The 21,635-nt window shown below is 37.5% G+C and overlaps 1 protein-coding gene across 9 annotated transcripts in view; it reads right to left on the bottom strand.

Moving 5' to 3' along the window:
* PHC3 (polyhomeotic homolog 3) overlaps nt 1–21,635 on the bottom strand; it is an 85,383-nt gene that overhangs the window by 63,250 nt on the left and 498 nt on the right. For 8 of the 9 annotated variants that reach the window (XR_010943561.1, XR_010943562.1, XR_010943563.1 and 5 more), the window contains exons 2-4: nt 19,354–19,519; nt 15,004–15,159; nt 13,801–13,878 (exon numbers count right to left, since the gene is read on the bottom strand). Coding sequence is in view for 6 of the 9 variants with exons in the window: in XM_067737995.1 (XP_067594096.1) it covers nt 13,801–13,878; nt 15,004–15,159; nt 19,354–19,519 (400 nt within the window). In the remaining 3 variants the exon portion in view is untranslated. Of the gene's footprint in view, nt 1–13,800; nt 13,879–15,003; nt 15,160–19,353; nt 19,520–21,375; nt 21,576–21,635 lie in introns of those variants that run through there. The other variant, XM_067737993.1, reaches the window with a different exon arrangement.

Here is a 21,635-nt window from a genome sequence, read left to right on the forward strand (position 1 = left end):
TCATCCTAACTCCTCCCTCTCATATAACTCACACACAAAATCAGTCACATGTCTTACTGTTTCTACACCTTTATCTTCCTCAATTTCATTTTAATTTTGAATCACATAGTTTGAGATTCTGAGCCCATAGCACTTCTATCTACATTGCTTCAACAGCTGTAAACTGATCTCTCTGCTTGGAATATTGTCTCCTGTGACTTGCCAGACAATCTTTCCCTAATTTTAATTAATAAATATTAATTAGCCATTTAAAAATCTTCTAGATAACATTCAAACTCCCCTAACTACCTCTGCAGTATCATCTCCTTCCACTCCTCCATACATACTCTTCATATTAGCCATATGAAGCTATCTGCAGTGTCATCATGTCTCAGGCCTCTACGGCTCTGGTAACAACTCTGGACTGAACTGAGCATCACCTACCCCCATACCCCACCTCTTCCCCCTCTATGTAGTGTACAACTCTCTCTCAAAAATCACCTGCTAAGCTTTTTCAGGCATCCCAACCCCGTAGTAGAACTGACTACTCCTCTTTTGCCTGTTATCTTCCATAATTTCCATATTCTTCTAGCATAAACTTCTGTCTCACTCGTCTAAACAATAATTTCTTTAAGGGTGGGGACCATGTGTTATTTATCTTCATATAACCAATATCTATGAGAGTGCCTTCATTCAATACGTTTATTAACTTAATGAATGCCATGTTATTTTAAGGCATACTTCATACTTTAAATGTAGTATATAAGTCTATCACAAAGACTGAGCGTGTGTGTGTGTGTGTGTACAACAGCAAGAAGAGAAAACAATTCTGGTCTAGCCCCTAACAAAGCAGAGTGAAAATGCAGATCGTGTGGTGATACTAGTTCAACTCTACTTTTGATGTGCTATACAATAAATTATTAATAAGCACCCCCCCCAAACATATTCTTTTTCTACACCACTCCACAAACAGGTATCTTGGTAAAGACTTGCTCCAAAGGTTAAATCACTTAGCAGGGTAAAATTGGACCAGGTTTTCTGACTCATATATTGGCATGCAGGGTGCTTTCCTATACTGTAAGAGCTTGTTAATTTGGGTCACTCTACAGTAATAATGCCTTGGCAGTTTTTCCAGTCAGTGATTCTTAAAAATAAAGGGGGGAAGAAAGAAAGAACGATACTCTAGTAAAGGATAGACCACACACTCTTTAAACAAAAACATACAAGTTTTTTAAAAAACTGACTGGCTGATAGCCAAGTGCCTGAGAGTGCTCTGTAAGGAATAAGGAAGTAGAACAAAAATTACAAATAGAATGCTTTTTTTTCCTAAACAGGAAGTAAGAAAACTAAATAGTAGCCTCCTAGCCACCTGCATTTCACTTCGTCTAAGTTGTGTGATCAAAGAACAAACATCATGTTTATTTTTAAGTTCCAAATGGCAAGTGCCATTCCAGACTGCGTCTACTAATGAATGCCAAACCCACGAGGGCAAGGCCATCAGTAGCCAACTCTGCAAGAAGTCCCTTCCTTTCCACAACTGATATGTCTCTCCTCTATTTTCTCCTTTGCTCTGCTGACCTGAACCAGATGCCTTCAACTGTTTCCATTATCTTCTCTGTCAATCCCATCTCAACATGCGTAATTCCCTTTCATTTTAAAGCCTCGGCCAATCCTGTCTCACACCTCAAGCCCCACACTCCATAAAGGAACTTACTCCTTTAGCCCTATTGTTGGAAGCTCTCTCCTTACTGACACTAAGAGCCACCAAAGAAAACCACATCTGCCAAGAAAAGCCATTTAACTCTCAACCACTCCTTAGTGCCTCTGGCCCAGAGTACTCCCTAGAACCAAAGCCCATGTGAGACCCACTGCTGCCATGTAACTGATCAGAATCAATCAGGTATATCTACAGAGAGACATGGTACACAGACATTAAAAGGCTGATTATATCTGTATTCAATGGCATGAAAATATCTTTATGACCCACTGCTGAGTGAAAAAACTGTAGAATAACATGTAGAACATAATCCACGTATACAATTACATACAAATATCTGCATGTATGTATATATACATTCCACACATGTGAAAAACATGTTGAGAGAAAGATGTCTGCACTGTATACACACACAATAATGCATACTCATAAATTTGTATCTGATTAGATTTGGTATAGAAATATACACATACACACACACACCTGGAAGAGCAGTCACCAAAATGCTAAAGGTGAATAATGCCTACTAGGGGTAAAACTTGGGAATGATTTATATTTTCTTTTCCAAAGTTTTTGTCATTTCTATGTAGATATTAACTTTAGAATCAGAGAGGAAATGATATTTTCCTTTTTTTATATTTACTTCAGTATATTGTTTTGTTTTTATCACATTAAAGCAGCATATAAATTTTCTTGCCTCATTATTCAGTGGGAATTTATGCAATTCAAATATCTAGAAGTGTTAAATATTATATAGAAATTTCAAATAATAATATCTACCTATGAAGGATATCCTTTTTAAGAGACCACATATTTTTAACAATGAAATGAAATAAAATGCCTACCTATTTATTACAGAAAATCATTATTTCTACTTTCTGCAATACTAGCTGTAAAAACAACAGCAAAACAAACAAAAAACAACTTCACAACCTCCCAATTGTGTTCAGATTTTGACACCCTAAAAAGGAAAGTTGCAATGCAGAAACAATTAAAATATTGGAAATAACTGTCCAGCAACAAAGATAGTTATATAAGACAAACTGCAGCCATGCTGTGCACAGTAGCTCAAGTGAGTGAGATAGAAAGCTCTGAAGACACACTGTTAAGTGTAAAAACAAAATGCAGAATACCTACGTGTGTTTACAGTGTATTAAAAAAATTGTGTTCTAAACACATAGGCACACATTTCTTTATACTATATATGTCCTTAATGCATAGGTGAAGATCTGACGGGATATCCAGCAAACTGAGAAGACAGAAGGGCTGAAGGGGAAAGAAGGCTGAAGGTGACGACACTTTTTTACTTTACCTGTACTATGGGAATATTTTATAAGAATGCAGTAAAACTGCTCATGACCGGACAAATACGCAGACTGCAGTGTTATTTTAAACTGCTATTAAGCTTTGAAATAGGTTTCTAACAATCCTTGAAAACAATGAGTTTTAAAACTTAAAATACCTCCTAATATTAATAATAGAGGATAAGTACCTTGGTTTTAAGCAAGTAATTTTCCCCCAGATAAATTCATAATGAATCCATTTGATATGTAGTTGATCTGATTTAGACATTTTTAGAGAAAACTGATCATTTATAAGGCTCTTGATCTAAAAACAATCTCATTGACCTAATATACTAATATTCCTAAGAGTATACTCTTAGGAAATTTTTTTTAAAGAGAATTACTAGATATAAAGATACGTAACATTCAATGCAGGTTTATTTATAATAGCAAAAAAAGGGAAAAATTAAAACTGCCAGCAAGAGGAAAATAGGTAGAATATTATGTAGCCATTAAAAATCATGTTTATAAAACAATAAATACTGAAGATAATGGTCTGAGCACACCCATTTGCTTCTCCCTCCTACTAAAACCCACTGAAATAGCAGTTAATACAATAACAAAAAAGACTGGGGGAAAAAAAGCAATTATACTCCAATAAAGATGTTTAAAAAACAAAAAAAAAGACTGGGGGTAACAAACATACAAATTTAGACTGTGGGACATTCCGTAAGATAAGTGACCTGAGCTCTTTAAAAAAAAAGGTGGGGGAGGAGATTTTTTTTTTTTGCGGTACGCGGGCCTCTCACTGTTGTGGCCTCTCCCGTTGCAGAGCACAGGCTCCAGACGCGCAGGCTCAGTGGCCATGGCTCACGGGCCCAGCCGCTCCGTGGCATGCGGTTTCCTCCCGGACCGGGTCACGAACCCGTGTCCCCTGCATCGGTAGGCAGACTCTCAATCACTGCACCACCAGGGAAGCCCAGATCTTTTTATATTAAAGGAAAATCGGGCATCCACATGCATGTGTGACCCTTAATTAAATCCTGGGAAAAGGTATTTTGGAGACTACTGAGGGAATCCAAATATGGGGCACATAGGTCAGAAAAACCGTGTGAATAGAGAGGAACTTAACAATTGTTATGGATAGCTACATGAAGGGTACACAAGGGTCAATGCTTACTCTTTCCATTTTTCTGTGGGTTTAAATGTTTTTTCCAAAAAAACTTGGGGGATTAAAAGAACAACATTAAACAAAAAGAAAACACACATACAGCAAAGCGAGAGCGATAAGGGTACCATCTGCATTTCTGTAAGACTTAAAGATGAGATCATACTGAAGGAGAAAACAGAGAGAAGGAAGCTCTCTGTAGTCCAGAATACAGGAAGAAACAGACCAGAGTGGATTTAGTTAGACTCAGAATTTAGAGGTATGAAAGCAGAAGTAAGAAGTGGGGCTAAAAATTGAAGGATTATCTACAGGTCTGTCTAGAAAACAGTCTCACCAGTCACAACCCCACCCCTCTCCCATACAGAAGGGGTATCGAGACCTAGAAAGAAAGGACACTTCTCTTTAAAAGTCTAAAAACTGCCACGGAAAAGCTAGGCTTCTAGAGTGGGTACTGGTACCTTGAAGTAAAACCCTCCTTATTCCGAAACTGCTGGCTCACCAGTCTAATGGCCAGCTTCTAACCTGCACACCTTCAATTCTAAACCTGCCAAAGATATATCCTTACCACTGTCATCACCACTGCTATTCCCACATGCAAATACAGAAATCTTAATCGGCCTTTCCACTAAGGAAAGGGGTCTGCTAAGGAACAACCTATCTTCAAAGCAGTGGAAGAAACCCATGTTAATTAATTTATATAATCATTTACTCTTAAATATAAGCAGAAAACCAAGCATTTTAAGGGAAAACTTCTTTTTCTTATAAGAGAAAAACCAGCAGCATGAAAAAAAAGACAAAGATAATTTCTAAGGAACATAAATTATTTAGGAAACAACAAAAAAAAGAGTTTTAAAATCTGATAAGTATCACAACAGAGATCTAAAATATTCCAGCCATAACAGAGAAATAGGATTCCAAGGGAAAAGAATAAGAAAATTCTCTTAGAAATTGGAAATACAAAGGCTGAACTAAAATTTTCTTTTAAATGTGAAACGAAAGGATTAAAAAAGAAAAGGGTAAGGAAATATGTCACAACAGAATAAAAAGATAAAGACAGAAAATGAGTAAAAAGCTAAAAGAAGTAAAGGATCAATCCAGAAAGACCAATATCCAACTAAGGAGCTCCAGAAAAAGAGAACAGAGAAAAATAGAAGGAAATAAATTTTTGTTAAAACTTTTTTAGTTTCATACACATGAACATTAAGTTTCACACTAAGAGAGTCCAAAAAGTGTCTGAACTCAATGACATCTAGAGAGCCTCATGAAACTCCAGAAAAGCTAAAGAAAACAGGCAAACCCAAAAGACTGAAGAGAAAAAGTACCAATTAGTGATAATAAGACAAAATCAGCCTTTTCTTTGGTAATACTAAAAATTTGAAAACAATGGTTTCAAGTTTCCTAAGAAAAATCATTTTCAATATAGAATTTACATACAAATAATCATTAAAAAGATATGGGGAGGGAATTTTTAGGACTACAAAGATTCCAAATTTATTTTCCATGTACCCTTTACAAGCAAGTTATTAGAAGATAACTCCAGTAAAACAAAACTCCTATCACAGTGTCCTTTGACTATTTACATGTCTGTAGACTATATCCACTGTACTCTAAGACGTTTGTTCACTTTGGATTCTTGACACCTAACACCACGCCTGGCACCAAGTAGGCATTCAATAAGGAAATATTGGCACAGATTATCCTCAGGAGTGTGGGAGACTAGCAAAGAATCCCATTCAGGAATGAATCCATGAAACTAAGTTCTGCTATTTCAGGAACATGAGCTCAGGATGAGTCCTCTTCTCTGCAAACTCCACGTATTTTTTAAAGCTCAGCTTAAGTCCCGTACAAAAAGCCTTCTTCAACTACTCCAATCCCCAAAGATCTCTTTTCTGTTAACTCCCATGGAATTTATCACTTGATTATATACTGTTATGTTGGTTACTGTTTGATATGTCTAGGCACAGTTCTTCAAATGTCTATTACTGTCTCTGAGGGAAGGGACTTTGACTCATGTGTACCCCCAGGGCCACTAGCACAGTGTGGGACAATAGGTAAACCTGATTAACTGGCTGCCTGCTCATAACTAACAACAAAAGAATCTCATCACTGAGGTCAGGACTTAGACTCTCTTCCATAATGCAATTTCAGGCAATCAGAATATATCCTAAAATGATTCTTTGCACTGAAGATAAACCACTTGCGGTACCAAGATAACCAAGAATTAAAATTAATACGATGCATTACATGTTCTAGTTGATGATTATAGTTAAACTTCATCTTTCAACAAATATTTATTACACACCTACTATGTGATAGGCTAAGTCCCTACAGAATCTTAGATTAACATCTAAACCACTGGTTCTCAAATTTTTTTTTTTTAATAGAACCCTTTCTTCACACACCATCTTATTCAGAACTCCCAGATTCAAACAGATCACAAAACTGTTCTGTCTAAAGTTTAAGGTAAGGGGGCTTCCCTGGTGGCACAGTGGTTAAGAATCCACCTGCCAATGCAGGGGACACGGGTTCCATCCCTGGTCCGGGAGGATGCCACATGCCGTGGAGCAGCTAAGCCCGTGCACCACAACTACTGAAGCCCCTGCACCTAAAGCCCATGCTCCACAACAAGAGAAACCACCGCAGTGAGAAGCCCGAGCACCACAACGAAGAGAAGCCCCCACTCGCCGCAACTAGAGAAAGCCCAAGCGCAGCAACAAAGACCCAATGCAGCCAATAATAAAAAATTTTTAAATAAATAAAGTTTAAGGTAAGGCTCAGAGCCCTATCTATCTTAGTCTGCTCAAGCTGCCATAACGAGGTGCCACAGACTGGGTAGCTCAAACAACAGAAATTTATTTCCCACTGTTCTAGAGGCTAGGAAGTCCAGGACCAAGGTGCCAGCCAATTCAGCTTCTGGTGCAAGCTCTATGCTGGCTTGCAGATGGCCACCTTCTTACCTCTCAGCAGATAGAGGGGAGATCTCTGATGTCTCTCCTCTGATAAAGCCACCAGGTCTACTGGATCAGAGCTCCACACTTAGGACCTCTTTTAACCTTAACCACCTCCTTAAAGGCCCTGTTTCTAATATAGTCACATGCGAGTTTAAGGCTTCAACATACGAATTTGGGAGGGATGCAATTTAGTGCATAGCACCATCTACTGAACCTTCTCCTTGATCTAGGCCCAGGGACACATGGATGAAAAGACTAAAAACCATCTAATTAGACAACTTAATTTTACATAAAACCGGGGTGTAAGGAGGTTAAATGACTTGCCCTAAGTCACACCACCAGTCAGTCACAGAATTAAGACCAGAAGCCAGGTCCCTTATGTCCTCAAACTTTCTCTCATAATATTCTACAATTGGTAGTAAAGTCACCATGTACTCTTCTGACTTGAATTGTCAATGAGATGCACAAGACATCACTAATCACCAGACCTGCCACATGAACTCCAAACTCATATATCCAACATCTACTCAACATCTATAGGTGGGTGTCTAACATACATCGTGTTGAAAACCAAACTCCTTGTTTTCTTCTCCAACACCTGCTTTAGCAGATTCTTCCAGGTGTTCAGGCCAAAATACTACAGTTATCGGTGACTCTACCTTTCCTCACATCTCTTATTCAATCCCTCAGCACATACTGTTAGGTCTATTTTCAAAACATCCAAATTTCTTTTTTTGGCCACACCATGAGGCATGCAGGGATCTTAGTTTCCCAACCAGTGATCGAACCCATGCCCCCTGCATTGGGAGCGCAGGGTCTTAACCACTGGACCGCCAGGGAAGTCCCAAAACATCCAAATTTCTATAATAAAATATTGGAGAAAAAAAATTCAGAATCTGGCTAACCACTTTTTACCATATCTACTGTCACCATCACGGTCCAAGCCCCCAATATCGCTCTCTTGGATTATTACAGGAACCACTTAACTGGTCTCCCTGCTTCTATCACTGGCCCCTAGAACTTACTCTCAACATTGTACCTAAGTTAAAGCTTGTGTGAGATCATGTCACATCCCTACTAAAACAGCTTTCCAGTAGCTTCCCAACTCACGCAGAGTAAAACCCAAGGGTTTAATAATCTCGTGATTACATTACAATTACCTCTCTAAAGTCATCTCTAAACATACTCCCACTCTCTCATTCCACTCCAGCCACACTACCCTCCTTTCTGTTCCTTAAGCATGTTTGCCTCCCTCACCCTCCTTCAAATGCCATTTTTATTAGCAATGCTTTCCCTTATCACCCTAATTAAAAGAGCAAATTCCCTCATCCCATTCCCCTTCCTTGCTTTATTTTTCTCTATAGAACTTACCACCATCTGACATATTATATACTAGTTTACCTGTTATCTATCTATCCCTAGCTCCATAAAGACAAGAGGTTTTATCTGCTGTGTTGCTGTATTCCCTGCACCTAGAATGGTGTTTAAATGCTCAATAAATATTTGTTGAATAAATGAGTTAATGTATGAATGAATAAAGTCATAAAACTAACTGGGCTTCAAAAGCTCATCTTGGGACTTTCCTGGTGGTCCAGTGTTTAAGACTCTGCACTCCCAAGCAGCGGGAACGGGTTCAACCCCTGGTGGGGGAACTAAGTTCCAACATGCCGTGGCACCCCCCCACCCAAAAAAAAAAAAAAGAAAGAAAGCTCATTTTGTCTGACACCAGAGCCAGAAAGCTATCAAAAATAAGGTTTTTCCTTCTTGACAGAATAGTACAGTGAATTAAAGTCAAAACATCTGGGATTAATGTAGATTCTAGGGCCAAAAAACAGCAAAGAAAGGGAAAGGGAATGAGATACAAACAGCCTTTGAGTCATTTATAGACCTATGACTGCAATTTCTAGCCACATAATCCTTTCCAGCTGAAAATGCCCAAAGACTTAGAAAAGAAAGATACAGAATGATCGCTTACAATAAAACAAACAAATAAAATTAACCATAGCCTATCTATTTACATTTATGTATAGAAATGTACAGTAATAAGATAGGAAAGCTTCACATAAAACTTTGTCAGGGCAAAAGGGACTCCTGAAATGGGATGTCACTTTTACTCTATATTGTCTGTACTGTCAGTATCTTAGACAACAAGAGTATATTCATGTTTTATTTAGACAAAATGAAGCTCTTCAACCTACTTCCTCAAAGATAACCACTGATTAAATTTGTTGTGTATTACAGATTTTCTTCCTACATAACCAGACAGACATATAGATATAAATTTTAAAAAATAAGTTAAATGATAGGAATTTTGTTTCCAGGAAAGTGGAATAGACATGCTTCTCCCTACTCCTCCCCCTAAGTATAACTAAAAATCCCGAATGTTACATATAAAATAAATGTAAGAGGATCCTAAAAGGTGGAGAAAAGCAGACTCCAGGACCCAGTGAATGATGTGCTTGCAAGCTCCCTGGGTTTCCTTTTTAAATCTCATATAACCCAAACATAAAGGTGAACAAGTCAGTAACCCAGAAACAGCAGTGGGTACAGACCAAAAAAAAAAAAAAAAAAAAAAAAGCTCCAATGGGCTGCTCTTTCTAGCCAAGGATCAGAAAAGGGACAGCCTAGCAACACAGAAAACTTTTAGGCAATAATTGCTCTACTCCAGCCAAACGCCACAGAGAACACTATGGCCCTATCCACATCCACATTAGCAAAGACCTAGGCTTCTATCCTCATCAGGCTGTAATGAGGCACCCGGATTCCACAAATCCTTCCAACAGGTTAGTGCCAGAGAAGGCCAGGTAGAGAGCCAAGACTTTCATACCAGCCAAGCAGTAAAAGATCACGAACAACAAACCAGCCCATCCCTGTAGTATCAGTGGAGACCACGTGGGGAGCAGTAACGCAGCATTCCTATCCCTCCTAGCCAGAGATACCTCAGTAGAGGCCTAGTGAGCCAGAATTCATGCTCACTTAGCAATTACAAGGAGCATCCCTCAGGTATCAATGGAAACCAAATGGGGAACCTGGACTTCTACCCCCAAATGGCAGTAAGGATGTGACAAACGCTCTTTCAGAAGCCAGCCAAAACAGAAAATTTAAATAAGATTCACAATCTCATAACATAATACTCAATATGTCCAGGTTTCAATCAAAAATCACTCATTGTACCAAGAACCAGAAAGACCTCAAGCTGAATGAAAAAGACAATCAATAAACAGATGCCAACACCAAGATGAAAGAAGTATTTTAATTATCTGACAAAGATTTTAAAGCAGTAGTCATAAAAATGCTTTGAACAAGCAATTATGAGCCCACTTGAAACAAATGAAAACATAAACTCTCAGCAAAAGAAACAGAAGATACAAAGAAAAAGCAAATGGCAATTTTAGAACTGAAAAATAGAATAACCTATTAAATAAGTTAAATGAGATGATATATTCTTGCTTTTTTCACCTAATAACTAATGAAAACCTAAGTCTCTTTATATACACACACATAACATTTTTAAGCAGCTATAGTATTCCACTGTATGAATTAACTATCTTTTAACTAATCCTCAATTACTGAACATTTGTATTGTTTATAATTTTCCACCATTACAAACCATGCATATTTGCATAATTATCTATGTCATAATTATCTCTCATATTTAGTCAATGACATCACTAAAAATCAGACTATGTGAAAAGGCACGCATAGTTTAAATTTTCATACACACTGCCAAATAACCCTCCAGAAAAGTTGTACCAATTATTATACATTCCCACCAATAGTGTATGAGTGTACCATACTTGCCAACAACTGTTACTGTCTCAATGTTTTTCCCTGTTTTCTAATCTGACAAGTGAAAATAGAACATTATTGCTATTTTTACATACATTTCTTTATTACTAATATGCTTAATATATTTTCATGTGTTTAAAACCCAAAAGTAGTCTTTCTTTTGAAAATTACCAATGCAGGTCTTTTGTGTATTCTCATTGTTTATCTTACTAATATAACAGAGCCCTTGGTATTTTACAAATATAAGCTGGGTGACATATATGGTGCAAATACATTTTCAACCATTTTGCTGGTTTTTAACTTTGTTGATTTTATTTTGCATAAGAGTTTTTAACTGGCTTAGATTTCATTTTAGCAAATCAAATTTAAAGACTAAATCTTAGTCCCACTAAATTGAAGTACAGACATCAACCTAAAGACTTGGTCCCAACTAGTTTTAGAGATAATCAATCATACACACACACACACACACACACACACACCAAAAACAAAAAAAAACACCACTCTCACTACTGGTAAGAGTCTAGAATTAGCCTTTCTGTTCTCATGACAGTAAAGAAGAGGATGCTGGCACCACTAAATACCTATACATTCAATTAACAATGGTCTCCTCCACATACAGTTTCCCCAGGTGTATGATTGGACTTCTTACTTCGTTTTTTAAAATACAATATTCCATTTCCCCATTGGCATTCCACTCCTACTCTGAACCCCAACCTATCTGGCTGGTGACTTGACAACCTACCTTGTAGCCCTCTTATCTACTGGAGGCTGGACCCTTCCCTCATGTCATTCACTGTTATCGGAAACCTATTTCAAAATAAACAAAACTCTGAAAACCAGCAGACTGCCACCTGACGGCTCATTATTATCACTACCTAGAGATTTCTGCTACCATGCTCTGCCCCTCTTTTGGAGACTGAGCTAAATTTACTAAGCTACCTTGAGTATCATAATTTGGACTGCAAGTCCACTCACTTGATCTACTGCTCAGCTGGGACAGAAAACAGAACAAATGCTATGTATTATTCCCGTGTTTTTTTCTAGACATCTATTCTCCCTACTTCTTTTCCCCCACCAGCCAGGCACAGGTTCTGGCATTCTTCATCATACAAGGCTACCTGGTTTATGACAAGTAGCACTAGCAATTTCATAAAAAATAAGCACAATCACTGAAACTGTGATTGTAAAAGTCACATACATAAAATCATAATGAAACAAAAATGGTTTAAAAGGATACCTTTTAATAATGTGAAGGGAAAAAAATTCAGACCACATATCTCTATACATATATACCCTAATGCCATTCCAGTACTTCACAGAATAAAGAATTTATCTATAATTTTTTTAGCCAGTTTACCAGTCCTTTCCATAACTACCAATGTATTAGTTAACGATATTATCTGACATCAATATCGGTAACTATAGCATTAATGCTTAGGGCTAAATTACATTACTTAAATTTTTCATTTTCTTCAGTCTAACATTTTCAAGTCGTTAAGTAATTTCTTTCTCAACTAATTTTATTCACATTCCAGGATACTTCCATGCTAAAATGTAATTTTTTAATTAAAAATATCAGCTCAATAGCCCAAAAATAACTGTATGCTCATCATACATGTACTTAGTAAAGATCACAACCTTAACTAAAGAAATACAGCACAAGTTCATCTTCAATTCCTCAGCAATCTATAAACTATACTCCATTGGATTCAATTTTACAAAGCTTCAAAGTATTACCATCCTGGATCAGGAAAAAACAGCTAAAGAGGATGTTATTAGGTTAACTCAATGGTTCTCAACAAGGGGCAATTTGGCCCCTCAGGAAACATCTGGCAGTGCCTGTAGACATTTTTGGCTGTCACACTAGGGAAAAGAGGCGGGCATAGCCTACTGGTATCTAAGCTAGGCATGCTGCTTAATGTCCTATAACGCACAGGATAGCCCCCTACAAGAATTATCTGGTCCATAATGTCTATAGTGATGAGGCTGAGAAATACGGAACAACTGATGAAATCTGTATATGAACGGCACTGTATCAATGCTAAACTTCCTGAATTCGATCCACTTCATGTGGCTCATAAAAGAATGACTTTGTTACTAGGAAGTACATATCAAAGTTATTTAGGAGTAAAGGAACATGTCTCAACTTACCCACAAATGGTTCAGAAAAAGGTAACTGTATATATGTAGATAGAAAGAATGCATGATAAAGCTATGAGCCAAAATGCTAACAACTGGTGAATCTGAGTAAAGGGTATACAGAAATTTATTTTATTATTCTTGCAACTTGAAATTATATCAAAATAAAAAGTTAAACAAGTATTACCACACCTGTAAATTTCTTTTAACTGGGATACTCTGCACAATTTCCCAGTATATATGTGCAATATAACAAATCACCTTTCTTTTACTCCTTTCTCAAAATAAATAACACTATCTTGAATGGATACTTGTAAATTTGACCCACATAACTCAAGTAAGCATAAACTGGAAAGTAAAATTTCTAAAACGTGAATTGCACAGAAAGAGCTAGAAACATTTAGATGTCTACCAAGGACATGACATTCTTTAGTATATCACAGTAAAAGTATGACTTAATTCCCTGAATTATATGTTTCATGCTTTCAATGCACACTGAAAACTGCAATCATTCAGAATCACAGAAGATGTGAACACAGTCAGTGGGAAAACATACATAAGAAATAATACAAAAACTTTTTTAAGACTCAGATTTTCAGAAGTTTGACATTATTTCCAAATTCTTGAAATGTATCATTCTTGTTTCTAGACACTTGTTATTTCAATAATATTAAACAGATAAACAATAACAGTTTTGTAAATATTAACAGTTCACTTCTGAAAAGCAATAATTTAAAATTTTAAAACCAGGAAAAAATTTCGGGCACTTACAGATGTCTGGGACATACTTGACTGCTGTGTGACACTTCCTGTGGGGGATGTAGGTGGTCTTCCACTGGACAAACTTGCCTAAAATAATAAAATCTTTATAATATGTCTATAAAAGCCTGAAGTTAAAAACTTTCTGGTACCAGGATACCATAAAACCACAATAAAAGTCAAAACATCTATTTTACAGTTATTTTACAGTCAACATGGATTAAGCTTTAGCCAAACAGATTAAGAAAAAAAGAAAACACTGAACAGTGAAAACAGAAGACCCAAAGGCTAATCTTATTTTAATAGTCGCAGTCATTGTCAGTTTTACTCTACAGGTCTCAGTCTTCTTTGAAGTGAAATCACTACTCTAATGTTATGAAAAAGAAATTGGAGCTATATCAAGTACCAGTGGGTTTCGGTTTCCTTACTTGTATCATGTACACGACGTTATTTAAAATTACACTACCGAGAAGAAGTAACAGCTGGGGATGTGTTTATAACAGAAATAAACCTTTTTTCAGGTTCAGTCAACTGAGATTCTCCTTTGGTGAGGACATTTAAGATTAAATCTCACATACAGTTTAATTTAAATAAACAGTGCAATAATAATGAAGATCTTTTTAAAAACATAAGCATTTAATCATAAAATCATCCTGTTAGCAGTAGGAATCATGAGTGGATTTTAGAAAAGTGTACATACATATTTTTATACAGAACATTCCTGGAGGGATACATATTAAACTTTTAGTGGCCACCTCTGAAGAGTGGAAAATAGCAGGGGATATGGAAAAGGAATACCTCTATACTTTACCTCTTATGGTCAATTTTATACTGTTTGTTTTTTTTTTAATGAGTGTAAATTACTTATGTAATTTAAAAAACCTTTTTTGTTAAAATGTAGATAAGATTCATGTAACCCTAACTATTCACTGTTGTACCTAAAATTTTACACACAAAACCATGACATTAGTATAGCATTTCTGCAATGTAGATTAAAAAGCAGAGGGACAAAAGTTAGCAATAGAGTAACACATAAAACACATTCATTTGTTTTTAAACTAACCTCAATCTGGCAGCCTATTATATTTCCTTAAGAAAAAATAATCACAGGACACCTGAAAACTCTAAAATAATACCAACATATTTATTTTCAGGAATTATCTGCAGGTCATGTCAACTTTGGCCTCATAAGTTCTTAATTCAGTTCCGTCTCACCTGAACAGCAGCAAGGCTCTGAAGCTGGGAGCTGCTTAAGTGCTGCTGCTGGAGAGCTGCTGTGTGCAGCATTAAGTGCTGTTGCTGAGCGGCATACATTTGCTGTAGATACTGAGCAGCTGAGCTGGGAGGGCGGTGCAATGCCTGTTGAATTACCTGTGATAAGTCAATTGAACCAATGTCAAACCATAATCTTAACCATAAAATAAAGTATTAAAAAAGCAGCAGTTTAAAATTTCACTACTTTAAGAGAATGGACTTGAGGACGCGGGGAGGGGGAAGGGTAAGCTGGGACGAAGTGAGAGAGTGGCAAGGACATATATACACTACCAAATGTAAAACAGATAGCTAGTGGGAAGCAGCCGCATAGCACAGGGAGATCAGCTCGATGCTTTGTGACCACCTAGAGGGGTGGGATAGGGAGAGTGGGAGGGAGACGCAAGAGGGAGGGGATATGGGGATATATGTATACATATAGCCAATTCACTTTGTTACACAGCAGAAACAAACACAACATTGTGAAGCAACTATACTCCAATAAAGATGTTAAAAAGGGCTTTCCTGGTGGCACAGTGGTTGAGAATCTGCCTGCCAATGCAGGGGACACGGATTCGAGCCCTGGTCTGGGAAGATCCCACATGCCGTGGAGGAACTAGGCCCGTGAGCCGCAACTACTGAGCCTGCGCATCTGGAGCCTGTGCCCCGCAACAAGAGAGGCCACGACAGTGAAAGGCCCTTGCACCGCGATGAAGAGTGGCCCCCGCTTGCCACAACTAGGGAAAGCCCTCGCACAGAAACGAAGACCCAACACAGCCAAATATAAAAAGAAGTAAAAAAAAAAAAAAAAAAAGTATAGCATTGTCTAGAGTCTGTGCATGTACTTTAAAAAAAATAAACTAAAATAAAATTTCACTACTTTAATGTTCAATGTCATATCAACATAGTTCTCTCCTAGTTACATATCACTAGGATTCACTAATCTGTACAAATTAAAGTTACCCAGTAGAGGCAATTCACAAAAGGAAAAAGTGCTAAGTAAGCATGTGAAAAGATCTTCAATCTCACTAGTAGTCAAAACTTACAAATTAAGACACTATTTTCCAACATTCCAATGGATAAAGACTTAAAAGAATACTACTACTACTGGAGAAACAGATACTCTCATACACTGTTAGTAAGAATGTAAATTGGTATAACCATTTTGGATAAAACTTGGTAGGATTTGCAGCTTGTGTAGCGAGGATATGTATACCCTGCAAGCATTACGAATATCAATGTAGATCAGTGCCATCCAATACAGCAGCCACGAATCTACTGAGCACTTACAAGGTGGCTAGTGCAACTAAGGAACTAAGTTTTTAATTTTACTGAATTTTAATTATAATTTAAATATAAAATAGCCACATGCAGCTAGTAGCTACTATATTGAACAGAGCAGATATATCTATTAACAAAAAATTCCCAAATATATCATTAGGTGAAAAAGCAGGTTACTAAATAGTGTATAGAGTAAGATACGATTTATATTAAAATATTTTAAAGAATATTCAGGAAAACATTAAAAGACTACTGACGGGTAGCTAGATTAGAAGTGATTTTTACCTTCTCATTTGTATTTTTCTTTAAATGTCTGAAAATACTTAGCTTCATTATATTAATAACCACTTAAAATTATAAAGCTATTTTTTTAGGAAATTACTAAATAATCACTTTTTAAAATGTTTTTAAATGTTTTTTAAATGTCAGATTCAACTGTTGCAAAACAGAATAAAACTGTTCTTACTAAAAAAAAAAATTCCTGGTAAAGTGTTAATGACTGTGACTATTGAAAACTATGAACCTGAACTTCATAAATCGATAAGTATAGAAAAGCAAGTATTCTAATAAGAGGAAAATCCTTTATCTGTCCAAATGGTAAGTCAGACTTACCAGTACTCTGCAAACACATCCTAAAGTCACATCATGCCCATGATGACTCTGAAACAGCACCCTAAATCTCAGCATCAAACCAGAGTTTTCAAAGAGCTAAGGGAGTAATAGAGCCATAATCCTACAGCTTGAGCTTCTGAGTCAGGACACCTTTACCACAAACCTATGAATCTCTTTATCCAAATTCCAAGAAAGCATATTTCCTTGTGTTTTTTACCTTCGTGTGTTCATATCTCAATTCCTCAACAAAAGACTGCTATACCAGGCTTCCCTGGTGGCGCACTGGTTAAGAGTCTGCCTGCCAACGCAGGGGAAGTGGGTTCGTGTCCCGGTCCGGGAGGATCCCACATGCCGCGGAGCGGCTGGGCCCGTGAGCCATGGCCGCTGAGCCTGCGCGTCCGGAGCCTGTGCTCCGCAACGGGAGAGGCCACAATAGTGAGAGGCCCACGTACCGCAAAAAAAAAAAAAAAAGGACTGCTATACCTACTGCAGACTCTTGTCACAAAACCAATGTAGGCTTTTGACACCTAGTTGCAGGGGACTATAGATCTGCATTGTGATTTAGAATCACAACAATATGTCTTTTTCGTCAGGTAAATCTATATATGTTCTTCTAATTCCATAAAAAAATTCTAAAATCAAACTGAAATAAAAAATGAATAACCTATTTGGCACATATTTCTGTCAGAGTATAGTAATTATTTTCTATTGTCAGCACAGTCTTTCATTACGATTCAACACTATACTCATGGGAGAGAGACTCTTTAAATGCAAGTTAAAGATACAGCATATTGTTCTTATTTTGTTCCTATGAAGGAGCAAAGAAGGGGAAGAGGATTCTCAGGACTGAAAAAGAAAGCTGAAAGGTATTAAAGAACTACTTAGGTAGTTCAGTAAATATTGATTTGATTACATTTAAAGGGAAGCAATTCTATGATCTCATAAGAATTAGAGTTAGTGCTATTTGTGAGATATATCTGTATCTACACATCTTCAATAACTTTTTTTTATTAACACATCCAGCTTAGGTAAAGCTAGAGAACAAAATGGCATTTAAAATGTCACATCATCTGTATGCTCAAGCTCTAGATACTCTTCCCTATATCCCTTGCCTCAGAGAAAGGTGAAAAACATTAAAAACACACTCTCCATTCCAGTTTGAATTCTTACTGAACTGACTAGGTCTCCAACAATTCTGATTCTACTCCACAGTAGCTTCAGAATCCTAAGCCACAGAACAGCTAAATAGCCAGTATACTGGGATCTCCACTCTAGAAAAATGTATCAGGGAGATGACTACATCACAAACAAGTAAGTTAGCCATGGCATGCAGGATCTTCACTGCAGCATGCAAACCTCTTAGTCGCGGCATGCATGTGGGATCTAGTTCCCCGACCAGGGGTCGAACCTGGGCCCCCTGCACTGGGAGCTCGGAGTCTTACCCACTGGACACCAGCGAAGTCCCAAGGGCACAACTCTAAAGCTACAGTACCAACTAGTTATGTGGGTTTAGGAAAGTTATTTAGCCAATTTACAACATCAGTTTTCCCATTTGTTAAATGGAGAAAATCCATATTAAGAACCTATCAAATGCTTGGCACATAGCAAGTATTCAATATATATTAGCTATTACTGTTTACTGAGTATATATAATGTGCCCCACACAATTCTAGATGCTTCCTTTAATCCTCATAACTAACTAAGCAGGTGGTCTCATCCTCATTTTTCAGTTTCCTGAGGCTCAAGGAGATTATGCCTCTCACCCAAGGCTACATATCTACTAATGATAAAGAAAATGGAATTCAAAGAGCACATCAGATTGCAATGCCCATGCCCTTTTCATGCTATACCATATTGCCTCAACCTCCATTATTATAAAGGTTAACGACGTAAACTTTATTTTCCCAACTAAGTGAAGAGCCTAAGACTTTTCCTAATTAAAGATTCCCTTCCTCCTCTGCCCCTTAAAGCTCTTGAATGGATCCTCCTGTTTAGGGTTCTTAGGCCACTTGGGTTTAAAATGAACCTCTTAACGTATCTACAGAGCTGAACAGATCTGAATAGATCCTAAGTCCATATTTTGGGTTCATATGTAAAATAATCAGAAAAACCTAGAGCCATTCTTCATGTTGGGGCTCTTGGTTGAGTCTGTCAATGTTGTAGCAGTACCTAGAGACCTTCCAATTATAATTTTCCCAACATATTGTTTTATAAGCTACACGCTGACAAATATAGGCCCTCTCAATAGAATGATTCTTCAATAACTCTGTTGCTTGTTCCAAACATGAACAATTCTAACTGTACTCATTTAAAGGGTATCAAGTAACTCATTTGAGGACATGAAACAATAGATTCATCTGGCTTAAGCAAAAAGTAATGACATCCTCAGTCTTAGCCTACGCATCATGGTAACTGAAATACCTGTACAGCATGTCGGTCTGAGCCACTATAGACAGAGATCTGTGGTTGCTGCATTCGAGAGGAGGAAGTGGTGATGGTGGTCGTGGTAGTGCTACTGGTTGTTGTCGATACCGAAGATGTTCCAGGGTTTGGTTCACTATCCATAGCTGTACTGTGGTCCTTAAACCTAGCAGATAACACAAAGGATTTATATTGGCAAAAGCATTATCTTATGGTGTTTAAAGAATAATTATTCCAAGAAATAATCAGCAACAGTCTAAATTTCTAAGAAGGCCCTCATTAAATACAGAGAGCACACAGTCACCATAAATACGTGCCAGGGAAAAATACTTCACAAATATATAGCATATTTAATGGTTCATACCTACTAAATTTGAATTCAAATGACCCAGAATATGTAATTCAGATAAAGCCTGGCCTAAAGTTTACCTTTTTATTGTTGAAGGAAGATGAGTGTTTTGAAACCAAAACAGGTGATGACGGAATACTTAACTACCTAGGAAAATTAAAACTGAAGCAATGTCAGAGTATTAAAATATTTCTTTATATTCTTGTAACCATACTAATTACAAATTTAAAGTCATTCTTATCTAGACATTAAAATAGGATGCCTATGGACTTGTGTTAGCTTAGTTTAGTAGTTTAGCTTAGTTTAGACAATTAGCTTAGTTTTTGGTTACCATATATACTTTATTTAAAAATAAGCTCTCTTAGAAAATAATTTAAAAAATAATTTATTAACTCACACTGCTTTCCCTCTAATTATTCTACAACATTGTCCTCACTACATGTAATAACTGAGTAATACTCACAAGCACATTACTCTGACTGGGTAAATAAGAGAAGCAGCTGAAAACAATTTCTCCACTTCCTTACAAAAATCTCTTTTTCACAAATAATAGCTCCAAATTTTGAAAACAGCATAATTATGTCACTTTCCTCATGTACGGACAGTAAAGTGCAGTTTTGTACCACACTGATTCTTTTCCCTACAATATTACAAACTCATTTCACTGCTGTGGTACAAAATTCCACTAAATACAGAATCTGTATTTTAACAAGTTCAAACAACATATTAAGTCAATTCTGAGGGGCTTAATATTGTTAGTAAACGAGAACTACAATATTTTTTTGAAGGGTCAGAAATGCACCACAATGGTGAAAAGCACACTTGAGAATATACTGGCTTTATCTGCTTTTCTTATCAGTCTTTTCTTCTGAGAGACAAAACCTGACCCACCTCATAGAAGCACCATTGACAAGAATGTAACAAGAACACTTTCTACTTCATGAAAAGACAAAGGAATTTGGCACTAACTGTGTATGCACGCACTATTCCCATACGGTGTCCTTTTATGTACAAATTTTCTTTGTTCTTTATATCATGTATGTAAATAGTATTTATGTGCTCTTTCAGGAATCAAATGGTTAAAAAAAATCCCGATTTAATAAGAGGAAAAGTGAAAGGAAAAAGTGGGGGGGGAGCTGACTCTTACTAATTATTTTGATTAGTAAATACCACATCTTTATGCTTCGCTGGGTTTTTTTTGGGGGGGGCGGTTTGTAGTTTTGCAAACTGCCTTCCAATCATCAAATCACAGCATCATATGGTAACTATTCAACAGCATACAGACATAGCGGTAGATAAACTTTTTACCAAATTACTACCTGTCATAGCACTTCTGAACCACGTACCAAAGATATGCAAAAAGCCAGCTTAAATTCTGGTCCTTTTACAGTGCTATTCTGCTCAGCCATGTGCCCAACCTCAAACCCTACGGTAAGCAGTTCAGTAACTAACTAAATATGGTCACAGAGAATCCAAATGCGAGACACAGGTCTAAACATCGGTGGGTAGAACTGGCCAAGCCAGTGCACTGCATTTGGAGACCTGGCACAAAAGAACAATTTTGGTAACTCCGCCGTCTACGCACAGTTTTGCCTGCAAAATACAAACGGCAGTTCTGCTGCACCAGCGGCCTACCCAGGAAACACTAAGTTTGAGTCGCTAACTAAGCATACCATCACACCGCCACACAGGAATGTGGCCCTCTAGGGCGGCATCAACACTGCAGCCAGAGACCCGAAGGAAAGGAAGATCCTTCCTTGCAGGGCGTTTTCAGCCTCGTCAGACTCGCAACAGACCCCGCCGCTGCAAGGCCGGCGCTGCGACACCTCCTCCAAGCCTCCCGGGGGAGGGCGGTGAGCAGCCCCACGTCTCGCGTTCTCCCACTGAGAAGCAGTGGGGTGGCGCTGGGCGGGGTGGCGGGGTGGGGGGGGGG

This window comes from Pseudorca crassidens, chromosome 5 (genome assembly GCF_039906515.1).
Source record: "Pseudorca crassidens isolate mPseCra1 chromosome 5, mPseCra1.hap1, whole genome shotgun sequence".
NCBI lineage: Eukaryota > Metazoa > Chordata > Mammalia > Artiodactyla > Delphinidae > Pseudorca > Pseudorca crassidens.